General features: G+C 40.7%; 1 protein-coding gene across 1 annotated transcript in view; it reads right to left on the bottom strand.

Annotated features, from left to right (window-relative positions):
• The window catches only part of STMN2 (stathmin 2), a 77,308-nt gene extending 67,141 nt beyond the window's left edge, over positions 1-10,167 (bottom strand). The window contains exon 1 of the mRNA XM_075353151.1: positions 9,977-10,167. Coding sequence (XP_075209266.1) covers positions 9,977-9,995 — 19 coding nt within the window. The 5' untranslated portion in view covers positions 9,996-10,167. The remainder of the gene's footprint in view (positions 1-9,976) is intronic.
• Between the last annotated feature and the right edge of the window lie 5,770 nt (positions 10,168-15,937).

Here is a 15,937-nt window from a genome sequence, read left to right on the forward strand (position 1 = left end):
TGTCCCCTATAAGCTGTGGCCACCACCAGTAAGCCCTTATATACAGCATTCCAGAATACTGTATGTAAGTGCCCAAGCCGATCTGTATAACATGGAAAAAATCTTTTAATATACTTACCTGCAATCTAGTTTGGTCCAAAGGGCGTCCCTCATCTCAGTCCGGTGCCTCCTATCTTCTTAAGATCACGATCCTCTTTCTTGCTTCGTGTGGATGATGCACCCTACGTCATCCACACAGTGTCCTCCATTGCACTCCTGCCCATGCGCACTTCTCTCTGCCCTGCTGAGGACAGAGCAAAGTATTGAAGTGTGCAGTCATTCTTTGACATTTCCCCACACCTGCGCATAACAATACTTTTCTCTACTGCAGCAGGGCAGAGAGGAGTGCGCATGTGCAGGAGAGCAATGGAGGACACTGTATAGATGACATAGGACGTGTCATCCACATGAAGCTGGAAAGGAGGATGGCGATGGAAGGAAAAGAGGAGGAGCTGGACCAAGACCAGTGATGCCCATTGGACTGGACCACACAGCAGATGAGTATAATAAAAGGTCTTTTATATTCTATACGGAGAGTCCTGGGCACTTATATACAGTATTCTAGAAAGCTGTATATAAGGGCTTACTGGTGGTGGTTGCAGGAAATAGGGAAAAAAAACCTGGTGACAAGTTCCTTTTATGTTCTATTTATGGTTTGGGTTAAAACCCTTCTCTGGTTCTTCATGAGATCCACAGTTCCAAAATAATAAGAATGTAGTAAGCGAACCTCCAGCTTCCAGTCTTGCTTATTTCTCATCTGTGCCTTTGTCTACTTCAATCCCTTGAGATAGTTACTGCGCACCCCTTGACACTAATTTGACCTGTAGATGACTTGATGTTATTCTTTTGTTTCTGGATTTTTCAAAGAATACCTTGTTTCACAGGACGGATTTGTCAGTATGATTTTTTTTTTTCTATTGCACTTGATTTTTCAGAATTTGTGCAGAATCCAATAGTGTTGATGTGTAATGCCTCCAGTATTCACAGGCTTTATCAGGCCTGCCAAGCAGATCACGTGAGGACTCAATGGATGCTGACATCTGGAATCCAGGTTTCCTAATGATACTCCTGGGCGGTCAGCCTGATTGTATTATAAGGGATGACTGTGAACAATACCTGATCAAAGCAGTCATCTCAATAATGGACATTGTGATTCTCACGTTACTTGATTGACAAGGTTTGTGGTTTTTGATTGCAGATGATCAAGTAAATATCAATCAAATATTCACAGAATAAGTGCAAATAGCTTTCGTGGTTACCATCATGGTGATGAATAATGGTCAGTCTGGGGCTAAAAGGACAGTCTTTTTGTTAATCAGGAGAATAGGATCATATGGAAATAAGGAATTACGGTATGTGCACTGCTAAGATCAGAGATGAGCGGACCAATTGAGGTTCAGGTTTGGCAGGTTCAGCCGAACTTTAGATAATCAGAAATAGGGAGAAAAGTTCCAGCAAGCAGGCAGAGGTGTATGGTAAAAAAACTTTGATTGAAAAATAGGTAAAAGTTTTAGCGTTTTGGCTGTAAAGCCTTCTTCTAGCCTTCTTCTACTTTTTATGGCCTAGAAGAAGGCTTTACAGCCGAAATGCGTAGTCCTTTAACAACATTTTTTGACACTGTCAGACTACTGCTCTGTTTAAACTTTTAACTATTTTTCAATAAAAGGTTTTTTTTTACCATATACTGTACCTCTGCCTGCTTGCGGGACCTTTTTTCCCTATTTCTGATGTTCTTCCATGTGGTGGACGTTCACCTGGGTCTGGAGCGAGATTGTTGGGTAGCTGCTTTGGAGCAGCAGAGTGACTATTACTATGAGAATATAAAATATTTTTCTATACGCTTTTTACTGTGAGAATATATATATACTTTTTTTTCTATATGCTTTTTTATAACCAAACTTTCTTTTTTATATGAGTAAGAAGGAAGAGCCTGTTTTCTGATTACTGCTATCAGGACAGCAAGTATATGTATATCAAGGTCAGCAGCTGATGACTGATACAAAGGAATGGAATGCAGACTTTGATAACAAAGATTGGCTATCTGCACAAGTCCAAATTTATGGCCTGAGGTGCTACATGCCAAAAACTCTGCAAGATATGGAGTTGGAGACCCAGGAGGGGCTGGAGGGGAAGTCCCAAAAAATGCATAAATGTCACAGGTTTTCTGCATATGCTTTAATATAGCCAATGGCATACTTAGGAATTTTACTAAAGGATTAACTTATTACTGCTCTATAAAAGGCTTGTGTAATAAAAAAATAAAGCACTGGGGTGTGCACCTCCTCATATTACTGAACGAGGATCTTATACCAACTACAATTTGTGTGGTTTAATTTTCTCCTTGATAGCATTCAGTAACACTTCATTTGAGATTTCAGTAGACATTCGCTGTTAAGAAGGAGATTTCCAAAACTGTGGAATTTCTCCTTGACAGATGGTGCCATGACTCGGATCGCTCCAGGAAGGAACAGAGACTTAAGAGACCGACACTGGATTCCCTGTGGTGACTGTGGGCTGACCACCTCGGAACCTGATCAATTCCAACTAACGGTAAGAATTTTGATTTATAAACACTCTCTTTACTAGCAGTTTTCTATTTTCTGTTTTTGTTGGGCTTTAGATAAAGTTCTGTTATGGACCCGAACTTGACCAGAACCCCAGTGGAAGTCACTGATTGGGCAGTACAGGTCTCTGCCCACATACAGCCAGCCATAAACAGATCATTTCCGGAGAATTTTTGTTTTTGTACACACTGCTTCCGAAAAAAGTGAGAGCCATTTAGAGACTGCAAGTGGCTCACACTGGGCTGAGCCCCAAGCGTACCCAAGCTTCCCAATGTTCGATGAAGTGGTTTGCATAGATACAGCACCTAAACTCTGAACTCAAACACTGATTATTCTTAAAAGTCTGTGTTTGTTACAAACCGTGAAATTTACAGTTCGAGTTCGCTCATCTCTAGCTAAGATATTTTCCCAGTATATACATCGACCAAGTGCACAGGAACAATGTCAACTTAGTCTTGTAGAGCCTGAGTAGACAAGATATCAAATAGTCTCCTGACCATGACTATAATCACTGGCGGAGACAGACAGATAAGCGCCCCCATGCAAGAATGGTATATCGGCCCTTTGAAGTCTAAATATCTCATCATATTGCACGATTCCTCCTGTTTTGTACGTGGTCTTGGCCCTGTTACCTCTTGATCCCCTGTATGGCTGCACAGACTGTACCAATGATATGACCACCTCTGACTAAAATAATCATGGATGCAGTCTTACTACGTTTTACATCTTGAAAACTGCGCACTACAGTAATTCAGGCTGATATGGGATACAGCGATGAAGGTACACTGCTGGACACAGGCAGGATCGGGCCCCTGTGCAAGAACAATATATGGGCCCTTTGCAGCGCAACAATTCATCATAATGCACAATTCTGAAAGATGTGGTCCCCCTATCTCTCTCTATGATATGGCCACCTCTGTATAGGGGGTCTGCCTTTCTTTTATTTATATATCTTGGGCACTATTTTTGCTCTTAATATGGCAGTAAATATCTTCTTTAGTTCAGTTTTACAATATAATCTGCTGTCTTATCATGGCAAACATTAATTTTAGAAAAAATATCCTGCAACTATAATATAATATTAACTATATAAAGCCTTATAGTGAAAAAACATGGTAATTGTAACACACTCATCATAAAGTATATCATGAATGAAGTATTACATTACATATTCTTTGCTTTTACATTTATTTACTTTTTTCTTTCTCTTGCTGTTTTTTAAAGCAGTTTATATGATATTATCAGTTTTTCTGCTCTACACGTATTCTCTCATCGTCCAGATGCTTCCCCTGTTCTCTTGCTGAAACTACAGTGATTGATCATTGCCCCTCTAATAGAAGAGATGGTCTGCCAGGTCCTATGAGAACTGCTACATGGTTACACCCCTGAACAGATGGATGAACAGTCAGATGGGAGTGGCAGAATTACCGTATGTACTTTTTCAGCCATATTCTTAAGTAAATGGTCCAAGAAAAATAGAAATACATTGTTACCAACAGGCTGTAATTTATGTCTATTTGAATTAATGCTACCATTATGACAAAATATTAATTTTAAGAATACATTAAACAAAAACTCTGTAATATTATTAGTATAGTACAGTTGAAAGCAGAAGTTTGCATACACTATTTATAAAGACACATCAGCAGGTTTTTCTCACTATCTGACATGAAATCAGAATAAACCTTTCCCATTTTAGGTCAATTAGGAACCAAAATTATTTATATTTGCCCAATGCAAGAATCATGAGAGAAAGAGCGAGAGAGGGGGGAGAAGAGAGAGAGAGAAAGAGAGAGAAGAGAGAGAAAGAGAGGATGTTTTAAGGCATTTTGATTACCATCTGGAAAGTCAAAGGTTTATATACATTTCATTAGTATTTGGTACCATTGCCCTTAAACTGTATTAGTTGGGTCAAACATTTAGGATATCTATCCACAATATTCTCACAATAGTTGGTAGGAATTTGGGCCCATTCACCATGACAGAACTGGTGTAACTGAGCCATGTTTCTAGGTCTCCTTGGTCGCGTTGGCCTTTTCAGCTTTGCCCATATATTTTCAATAGGCTTGAGATCAGGGCTGTGTGATAGCCACTCCAAGATATTGACTTTGTTATCCTTAAGCCACTTTGTAATCAGATTGGCAGTATGCTTCATGTCATTGTCAATTTAGAAGACCCATTTTCGCCCAAGCTTTAAGTTCCTGGCTGATGTTTTGAGATGTTACTTCAGTATTGTCACATAATCGTCTTTCCTCATAATGCCATCTATTTTGTGACGTGCACCAGTCCCTCCTGCAGGAAAACAACCCCACAATATGATGCTGCTACCACCATGTTTCACAGTTGGGATGGTGTTCTTAGGCTTCAAAGCTTCTACCTTTTCCCTCCAAATGTAACGATGGTCATTATGGTCAATCACTTCAATTTTAGATTTGTAAGACCACAGGATATGTTTCAAAAAAATCAAGGTCTTTGTTCCTGTGTGCATTTGCAAACATTAATCTGGCTTTTTTACATTTCTTTTGCAGTAATGGCTTTTTCCTGGCAGAATGGCCTTTCAGCCCATGTTGATACAGTACTCGTTTCACTACAGATAGTGACAACATCTTACCAGCTTCCGCCAGCATCTTCAGAAGGTCTTTTGCTTTTGTTCTTGGATTGATATGCACGTCTGGCCAAAGCACATTCATCTCTGGTACACAGAACCTGTCTCCTTCCTGAGCGGTATGATGGCTGGACATTCCCATCTTGTTTGTACTTGTGTATAATTGTTTGTACAGATGAACAAGGCACCTTCAGGTATCTGGAAAATGTACCCAAGAATAAACAATACTTGTGCAAGTCCACCATTTTCTTCCTGAGATCTTGGCTGATTTTTTTTTACTTTCCCATTATGCTACAAAAAGAAGCAGTGTGTTTCAGGTGTGCATTAAAATAAATCCACAGGTTTGTCTCTAATGAACTCAGATGTTGCCAATAAACCTATCACAAACTTCCAAAGACATGACATCATCATATGGGCTGTCCATAATTGATCCAAAATGGGAAAGGTTTATTCTGATTTCATGTCAAATAGTGAGAAAAACATGCAGATGTGTCTTTATAGACAGTTTATGTAAACCTCTGGCTTCAACTGTACATGTAAATAACATAGCAAACTTACTTGACACTATTTTAATCAAAGAAGCATAAAAGCTATCCGTCGATGACAATCAAATGTACCCAATCAGGATGGTCCCTACTCTAGTATTTCACCTCTATATATGCCTGCAGGCCTCAATAGATGTGGGTTAGAACAGGACAAAACCTGACTGTAAAAACACTTGCCTGTGGAAAACTAAATAGGCTAAATGCACAGTACAAAAAGGGGCAGCCACGCCCCTATATGTACACAGTACAAAAAATAGGAAAAACCAATAACATACATTTAGTACATGTTCAGGGATGTTTTTACATCTTTTATCTTCAGGAGATTATTACTAAAGGACTAGGTCACATGAGACCTCGTACAACCCTGCTGAAAGCAATGATAACAAAGCAGAATAACTAGCTCTCCTGCAAACATGCATGGATCGATATATCGTAGCGTGTATCGGGGCCTTTATAATCAGTAGCCATCACCATATTTCTAGGCAGTGCAGGTGTTGAGACTAACAGTACTTGCACCTCCCTAACCTCGATTCATTTCACCAGCTATGTCTGTCCTTGAAAATCAGTGACAAAGCAAAGATTTCCTGCAGCAAATGCCCACCGTTGTGCTATATGATGATTAATCATCTGAATATGCTGTTAATTATGGAAAAAACACTTCACACCGGTCTGTCCATATGCAACCTTCATTATCCTACCTAATAATCAGGATCCCTAGGAGAGCGGCTATGTGGCATCGCTACTGTAACCTGATCTGGCAGCACTCCCCCTCCCCAGGGGTCCGCCAGCAGACATTAGGTATCTTTTTATTTTCGGCTCTGAGTCATTTGGGATGATGTTGGCTCCTTGTGATGTCACCTTTATCAATCTCAGCGGTATTACACAACATTGCCAAGTCATTCTCCGGGGATAAATCCAGTAAGATGTGATAGTAGGGAACAATTGAAAAAAAAAAGTCTTCTTCATTGTGCTTATTATATGAGCTGTGCCTAGGGAGACTATCATTGTTACTCATCAAGAATACTATTGCTCGCACCTTACAACTTTTGACATATGGTTTCTGAAAAAACAGAGGTGTAACTTGATGCTCTGAGGGATCAAAGCAAAATCGATAACATCCCCACTGTTTGTCAAACATCGCTTATAGTATTGGTCTCTTTTCCTATGAGCAAGTAAAAAAAATGGGGTCTTTCATACTCCAGGGCGTGAGTGTAACTGCAACCAATGAAACTAGCTACCTAAATGTATCAAGTCTTCAAATACCAGTGCTATAGAATTAATAGTTAATATGGATGATCGAATACCTCAAATATTCGGCTTCACAAATATTTTTCGAATACCTCGCCCCTATTCGACTATTCGCGAATATTCAATGCGCAATGTAAGTCTATGGGACACCTGAATAACAACTATTCAGAACTATTCGGGCTTCCCATAGACTTACATTGCGCATCGAATAGTCAAATAGTGGCGAGGTATTCAAAAAATATTTGTGAAGCTGAATAATCGAAGTATTCGATCATCCCTAATGTTAATAAACTAATAATATTTATAAAACAAGAGATTGCTGGAAGGACTGGACCAGATAGACGTGTCGTCATAAAATTTCACATATTTTGTTGAAAATGCCAAGTGGCCAGACAGATAGAAGTAAAAATGTTAGGGCGGTTAAGAAACGACCGACGCGTTTCGGCCTAGGCCTTAATCAGGGTATATTTATAAAGCCTGTATAGTCCTACTAGCGTCTCTCACATATAGTGGTCCAACCAGGTACATATCAATGGTGCAACCGATGCAGCTACACAGGGGCCCAACCAAGAGGTCATGGAGCCACCTCCACCTCAAAAGCCAGAAGAATTGTGCATTATGATTAGTTATTGGACTGTAAAGGTCCCAGATATAGTTTTTGGACAAGGGCCCTCTTCTGTCTGTGTCTGCCAGTTGGCCCTACAAGAATAATAAATTGAAGGTGGAAAAAAAGGACTAAAAAAACTCTAATATGTTCAATAAACTTAGATAAAATGTATCGTCATTCTGGTGGATATCACTCTTTTTCCCTTTTTTCTAAAGTGTCTGAGTTTTATATTTTGAAATAAAAAAAATAAATAGAATTTAAAAGATTTAAAAAAATAAATAAAATCAGGTAAAATCTTTCAAAACATTTAATAAAAGTAAAGCAAATAGCAATTTCTTTTTTCCATCTTGCTTTTTTCTCCCACACACCAGGGGGCAGCAGTTCCCTCCTTGCCCTGCTGATAGTGATCACACAGAATCATTCCCAGAAGGAAGAAAGCGGAGCCCATTGTTTCTTCTTAGTTTTAGGGAAATCAATGAAATTGCATTTTGTTAGATCTGCTATTTTCCGTAGCATTACCACGATAATGGCCCGGCATTGTTCTGTTATATGCGGACGCCCAACGAGATAACATTTTCTACCACATTTTATATATATAGTCTTTAGACACTTTGGAACTTATCGGCTAATAAAATATTTCTCATTAAATGAATGACAGAATTAAAAAAATAAAAGTCCCTTGTTTTTTCACTAATACAATATTTGAAAGAATGAATTTCCAGACAGGATTCAATTAGAGGACATATTTATGGAACTGAACCATTAAGTCTGATGGACAATTTTAATGATGTGAGACATCTTCTTGATGCCCAGAGACACATTTATGATTGGACCCATATATATTATCTGATGACAGCTGCGACATCCATAGAATCCATAAACCGGTGGCCGAAAATTATCAATACTGATTCCTATATTGCTGCAATAGGGAGGGGTGGCATGCTTAGCACTGCAGGGCTGGCCGATCTCCCATAGATCCAGGTGGAAGACATTTACATATAAATCCGTCATTATGACCCCACCCCTCCCTTGGATATATATCTCTGTGGGGGTCTTAGAGAGTCAATATGACTTGTTAATAGCTATGAATGGCCATTCCTAACTGTACACAAGCAATTAGATGAGATGACCTTTAGGAACGTAATAGGAAAATGAAATTTAGGACGTCTGGAATAATATATCATTATAAAAATTGCTTTAATATTTGCAACATAAAATAAAATGAGCATAAATGAATGAAGAATAAGGATCAGCCTGGTGCAATGAGGAACTATTAATGTGGACAGAGCTATAAAGGCTGAAAATGGAGATGAAATAGGTCGGGCGTGATTGGGACGTGTTGATTTTACTTGAATGATAAATGAATTGTCTGTTCCATGTCTTTTACAATAGCAAGAGGGCAGCAGAAACACATTCAGATATTGCAAAGTGCTGCCATCTCTAGCAGCCTGCGAACAAGAGAAGAGAGAGCTGGGTGGGGTCTGTCTGCATTGTGCTATAGAGCTGGCACTATAGAGGTGCCTTATAGCCTGTGTATATCATTGTCTCACCCTACTGACCACCAGAAATAATGCTAGAGACAGGGGCACAGATTACATTACAAGAACGCCAGAAGAGGAAACAAACAGTTAAAATAAGAAATCTCTTTCATTACATCTCATTTCTATATGAGCTGATGAATTGGGCGTGTCTGGAGGCAAAGTCTAGAAAATAATATACCCATCTTCTATAAGGACATAAAGATTAGGCTGGTAATGCTGCAGAATATTCACTACTATTCTACTGGTAAAGGGATAATCAATTACTATTATTTCACAATTATGTCACATCAGGGCATCAAAAATACAATCTTGTCACACATATATATATTACGCACACACATATCACGTACATATATATATACACACACACACACACACACAGACACACGCACAAACACAGTACAAGCACACATATCACACACATGCACACACATACACGCCCAAATGCATACACGCACAGACATACACAAATGCTCACACACATACACATATACACACATGCACACACACACATACACACATATGCACACACACACACACACACACACACAAATGCTCACACATATACACACATACACACACACACACATACACATACACACACATATACACACACATACACATACATACACATATACACAGATATACACAAACATACACACATATACACACACACACATATACACACACACATACACACATATACACACATATTTATGCATTGTACAATAAATTGCATATATTTTGCAATGTTCACTATATTAAAATAAACATGTGCAGTGGTCAATACATGACACAGTGAAAATATAGCAGGCTCATGTCCTTACCTATTGCTGTTTTAGCCATGATGATGTACAGAGATACTTAGAGGTTGTGATTGCCAGAGATCCAGCTACAGCAGTGGAGAGGGAGAAAAGACTGAATAAGGCACTGAGTCAGCACTGTGGGGCTGTGCAGAAGAAAGAGCAAGAGGCAGGAGCCCATGAATAATTAGCAGTCCTAGGCTGCAGCAGATTGGCTCCACTGCTCCCCTGATATGACTCATTTGATGCTCCAATCTCTCAACATTAAATATTGATCCGCCAATAGGACGGAGAGATAAAATACAATGATGCAGCTCCTCTTGAGTATCTTAGAAACACCCCCTTTTATTTTAATAGTACATTCCAAATAAATGAATTACATCAAAACTGAAATGAAAATCAGTCTACATTATGTGCGGCCCATCACAGTATTGGGGCTGATGTGTCTGAATATGTATGTGTGTGTATATATATATATATATATATATATATATATATATATACATATATATATATATATATATATATATATATATATAAATATAAGGGTGCATATATATATATATATATATATATATATATATTTGTGTGTATATATATATATATATGTATGTTTGTATATATACATATATATATATATTATACACATGTGTATGCATATATATCTAAATATATATATGTACATATATGTGTATATAGGTGTGTATATGTGTAGATGTATGTGTAAATATATATATATATATATATATATATATATATATATATATACATATATACATATATGTGCCACTATTTCACAGTGACACAATGTATCCTTGATCTGTGTCCTCCTCTCACAATGCTGATGTCTTCTCCATTTTCCATGTAGGAGGTGACCTTAGGATCAGTGCTGAGCTGTCCTTGGTGCTGGAGGGCTGCACTCTCCTCTCCCAGAGCTGCGCTCCCTCCACCAAGGCCACAATCTGAGCCTCTCATTGTATGGGGAAAGCTGCTGGAGATTTCATACATATCAATATATAACTTTAATGTGTAATTTCTCTGTTCAGATGCAGCTATTTCCCATAAAGGCAGAAACCACTAATGAGAACCCGATCCTGGAGCCTTTTCTTCCCACCTTTCTCTTTGCAGCCTGCCACCACACATTACCAGCAGGAGACCAATTTACAGTGCATTTGGCAATGCCCAGTAGCTGGTGTGGAAAGGCGTGATTAACCCTTCCTGCACTTTGTGGAATGTCTCCAGAGGGAAGGCCGTAATTACACTGAAAAGCCACGTCTTGTACAGATAATAGGCACGGGCTTTAGATAGAGCCATGTAGCATTGTGTGACCGTCAGCGCTGATGGCTGCGGACCGCACCCATGCACACACTCAGGGCTCAGCACCCATGCACACACTCAGGGCTCAGCACCCATGCACACACTCAGGGCTCAGCACCCATGCACACACTCAGGGCTCAGCACCCATGCACACACTCAGGGCTCAGCACCCATGCACACACTCAGGGCTCAGCACCCATGCACACACTCAGGGCTCAGCACCCATGCACACACTCAGGGCTCAGCACCCATGCACACACTCAGGGCTCAGCAATCATATTGTAGGTTTGCACATTAATATTAGCTGGGTATACTGGGATGATGGGCGATATCATCTATGGTTACTTGTAAACAACAATCCTAATCGGAATATTAATGAGAGCTGTGATTGGCTGCAAACACCAAAAAACTGGTGTAATTCTGAATATTCAATAGGAAATTGAATATTTTATTTGCTATTTTGATTTGTTTAAATTCAATAAAATCTGTTATTCTGAATATTTCTTTATATATAAATGCATTACTCAAAAAATAAGCATTTTGCATCCCCATTTCCACATTAATACTTTGTAATGCTGTAATATATTCTCTCAGCTGCAGAATACCCCTGCTTATTGCATCCAGACCGTTATTTCAGGATGTATGCTTTATATAATGGCTTTCTACAGCTAATTGCATTATCTCTTTTCTTCCTCTACTCCTAGAAGATTATGAGTAGGAAGCAATTTGTCACCAGACCTTACAGCTTATTACAACACCCCCAACAACACACACTGGGGCATTTACTTTTGTATATTGATTTATGTAGATTATAGGGGATGTTGTTGCTTCAAATTACATGTTTCCCTGTCTGAATAGTTTCTGCTTAAAACAAAGCCAAGAAGGAAATAGAGAAATAAAGGGTATTCAATGCAGAGCTTTAGATAACTAAAGGAATCAGATAGGGGCCATTTAAATGGAGCAATTATACCTTCAATGCTAATGATTAGAGCCATTAGAAACTATAATAATCTATACACTATGTATGGGATTAACATAAGGGGATATTGGTAACTCAAAACAAGAACATTATATAAATATATCTAATATATAAGGCCTCTGCCACATTCACGTGAAAATCCCGCACGTGCCGAGAGACACGTATTTCCCCTGCGTGTTGCGTGCAGGTAAGTATGTTTCTCTGGTACGTGCGGGACACGTGTGTTCTACGTGTGCTATCCGCGATAACACACGTAGAACCGGTAATTTACATACTCACCTGGTCCTTCCTGCTGTCCGCCCTGCTGTCCGTGGTGCTGATCCTCGGTCTCCAGCCCTCCCGTCTCCCCGCTGCTGCCAGGCAGTGAAGTGAATATTAAATGAGAATAATGAGCGGCGGTCGGCAGCAGCGGCAGAGACAGGAGGGCTGGAGAAGGTGAGTAAATGTTTTTTTTTTTCACTGACACGTGTGTTTCCTCCGGCGCGTGTCACACGGGACCGCATCCACACTACACTCGTGTGGTACGGGTGCGGGCCGTGTGACACCCGTGCTGCGGTAGAAATCACTGACATGTCAGCGCTTTGAAAAACGCACACACGTACAAACGCACACGGACACACGTTCCGTGTGGTTTTACATGTGTGTGCCTGCTACAATAGGGTAGCATTGCTGAACGTGTCTCCGTGCCGCCGGTACGTGTAAAAAATGACAAACACGTGCCGGCGGCACGGATGTGTGTTGCAGGCCTAAAGCTGAGTGTATGTGTGTATGTGTGTATGTCCGCTAAAGGAATTCGCACCGTCGCATTTACAATCACGAAATTATGCACAGACACTCCATGTGACTCAGGGAACGTCATAGACTATGTTTGGGCGGGAAAACTTAACCCCGTGCTTTCCAGTTACTCTACAAATATCCCGCAGCCATTAAACTGAATGGAGCTGGGAGTTATAGTAGACTATAAATAGCAACTGTCAGTGGTTGCTATAGGAACAAAATAAACTGTTAGTGTAAGATAGGATAGACGGATAGAGAGAGACAGAAAAAGACAGAGAGACAGAGAGAGACAGATTGGGAAAGAGACAGCCGGGGAAAGAGACAGACGGGCAAAGAGATAAATGGGGAAAGAGACAGAGCGGGAAAGAGACAGATGGGGAGAGAGACAGAGCGGGAAAGAGACAGATGGGGAAAGAGACAGCCCAGCAAAGAGACAGACGCCGAAAGAGACAGACACCCAAAGAGACAGACGCCCAAAGAGACTGACGCCCAAAGAGACAGACCTGGAAAGATATAGATCTGGAAAGAGACAGACCTGGAAAGAGACAGCCCTGGAAAGAGACAGCCCTAAAAAGAGACAGCCCGGCAAAGAGACAGACGGGCAAAGAGACAGACGAGCAAAGAGACAGACGGGCAAAGAGACAGACCTGGAAAGAGACAGACCGGGAAAGAGACAGACGGGGAAAGAGACAGAGCGGGAAAGAGACAGACGGGGAAAGAGACAGACAGGGAAAGAGACAGATGGGGAAAGAGACAGATGGGGAAAGAGACAGATGGGCAAAGAGACAGACCTGGAAAGAGACAGACCTGGAAAGAGACAGACGGGGAAAGAGACAGCCCAGGAAAGAGACAGATGGGCAAATAGACAGACAGGCAAAGAGACAGACCTAGAAAGAGACAGACCTAGAAAGAGACAGACCTGGAAAGAGACAGACCTGGAAAGAGACAGATCTGCAAAGAGACAGATCTGGAAAGAGACAGACCAGGAAAGAGACAGACCGGGAAAAAGACAGACCGGGAAAGAGATGGACCTAGAAACAGACAGCCGGGCAAAGAGACAGCCGTGCAAAGAGACAGACGGGCAAAGAGACAGATGGGGAAAGAGACAGACGGGGAAAGAGACAGATGGGGAAAGAGACAGACGGGGAAAGAGACAGAGCGGGAAAGAGACAGACGGGGAAAGAGACAGACAGGGAAAGAGACAGATGGGGAAAGAGACAGATGGGGAAAGAGACAGATGGGCAAAGAGACAGACCTGGAAAGAGACAGACCTGGAAAGAGACAGACGGGGAAAGAGACAGCCCAGGAAAGAGACAGATGGGCAAATAGACAGACAGGCAAAGAGACAGACCTAGAAAGAGACAGACCTAGAAAGAGACAGACCTGGAAAGAGACAGACCTGGAAAGAGACAGATCTGCAAAGAGACAGATCTGGAAAGAGACAGACCAGGAAAGAGACAGACCGGGAAAAAGACAGACCGGGAAAGAGATGGACCTAGAAACAGACAGCCGGGCAAAAAGACAGCCGTGCAAAGAGACAGACAGCCAAAGAGACAGATGGGCAAAGAGACAGACGGGCAAAGAGACAGAGAGAGACAGACAGATACAGACATTGAGACAGATAGACTGATGCAAATACAGAGAGATAGAAACAGACAGACAAGGAAAGAGACAGACAGCGAGACAGACAGACAGCGGCACCCAGGCAGAGACTGGGAGAGAGACAGGGAGACAGTAACTATCCCGGGCAACGCCCGGGTACTACAGCTAGTATATATATATATATATATATATATATATATATATAGTACAGACCAAAAGTTTGGACACACCTTCTCATTCAAAGAGTTCCTTTTATTTTCATGACTCTAAAAATTGTAGATTCACATTGAAGGCATCAAAACTATGAATTAAAACATGTGGAATGAAATACTTAAAAAAGTGTGAAACAACTGAAAATATGTCTTATATTCTAGGTTCTCCAAAGTAGCCACCTTTTGCTTTGATTACTACTTTGCACACTCTTGGCATTCTCTTGATGAGCTTCAAGAAGTAGTCACCGGAAATGGTTTTCCAACAGTCTTGAAGGAGTTCTCAGAGATGCTTAGCACTTGTTGGCCCTTTTGCCTTCACTCTACGGTCCAGCTCACCCCAAACCATCTCAATTGGGTTCAGGTCTGGTGACTGTGGAGGCCAGGTCATCTGGCGTAGCATCCCATCACTCTCCTTCTTAGTCAAATAGCCCCTACACAGCCTGGAGGTGTGTTTGGGGTCATTGTCCTGTTGAAAAATAAATGATGGTCCAACTAGACGCAAACCGGATGGAATAGCATGCCGCTGCAAGATGCTGTGGTAGCCATGCTGGTTCTGAATGCCTTCAACTTTGAATAAATCCCCAACAGTGTCACCAGAAAAGCACCCCCACACCATCACACCTCCTCCTCCATGCTTAACGGTGGGAACCAGGCATGTAGAGTGCATCCGTTCAATTTTCTACAAAGACACGGTGGTTGGATCCAAAGATCTCAAATTTGGACTCATCAGACCAAAGCACAGATTTCCACTGGTCTAATGTCCATTCCTTGTGTTTTTTAGCCCAAACAAGTCTTTTCTGCTTGTTGCCTGTCCTTAGCAGTGGTTTTCTAGCAGCTATTTTACCATGAAGGCCTGCTGCACAAAGTCTCCTCTTAATAGTTGTTCTGGAGATGAGAAGGTGTGTCCAAACTTTTGGTCTGTACTGTATATATATATATATATATATATATATAAATATATATATATATATATATATATAAAAACAAAAAATGTAAACAGCACAAAAATATTTCAAATTATATGACTTTAACGGCCCATGCGGCAACGTTTCAGTTTTTAGTGTGAATCTTTCTCAAGTCAGACGTCTTGCCTCTTTT

This window comes from Anomaloglossus baeobatrachus, chromosome 6, assembly GCF_048569485.1.
Source record: "Anomaloglossus baeobatrachus isolate aAnoBae1 chromosome 6, aAnoBae1.hap1, whole genome shotgun sequence".
Classification (NCBI taxonomy): domain Eukaryota; kingdom Metazoa; phylum Chordata; class Amphibia; order Anura; family Aromobatidae; genus Anomaloglossus; species Anomaloglossus baeobatrachus.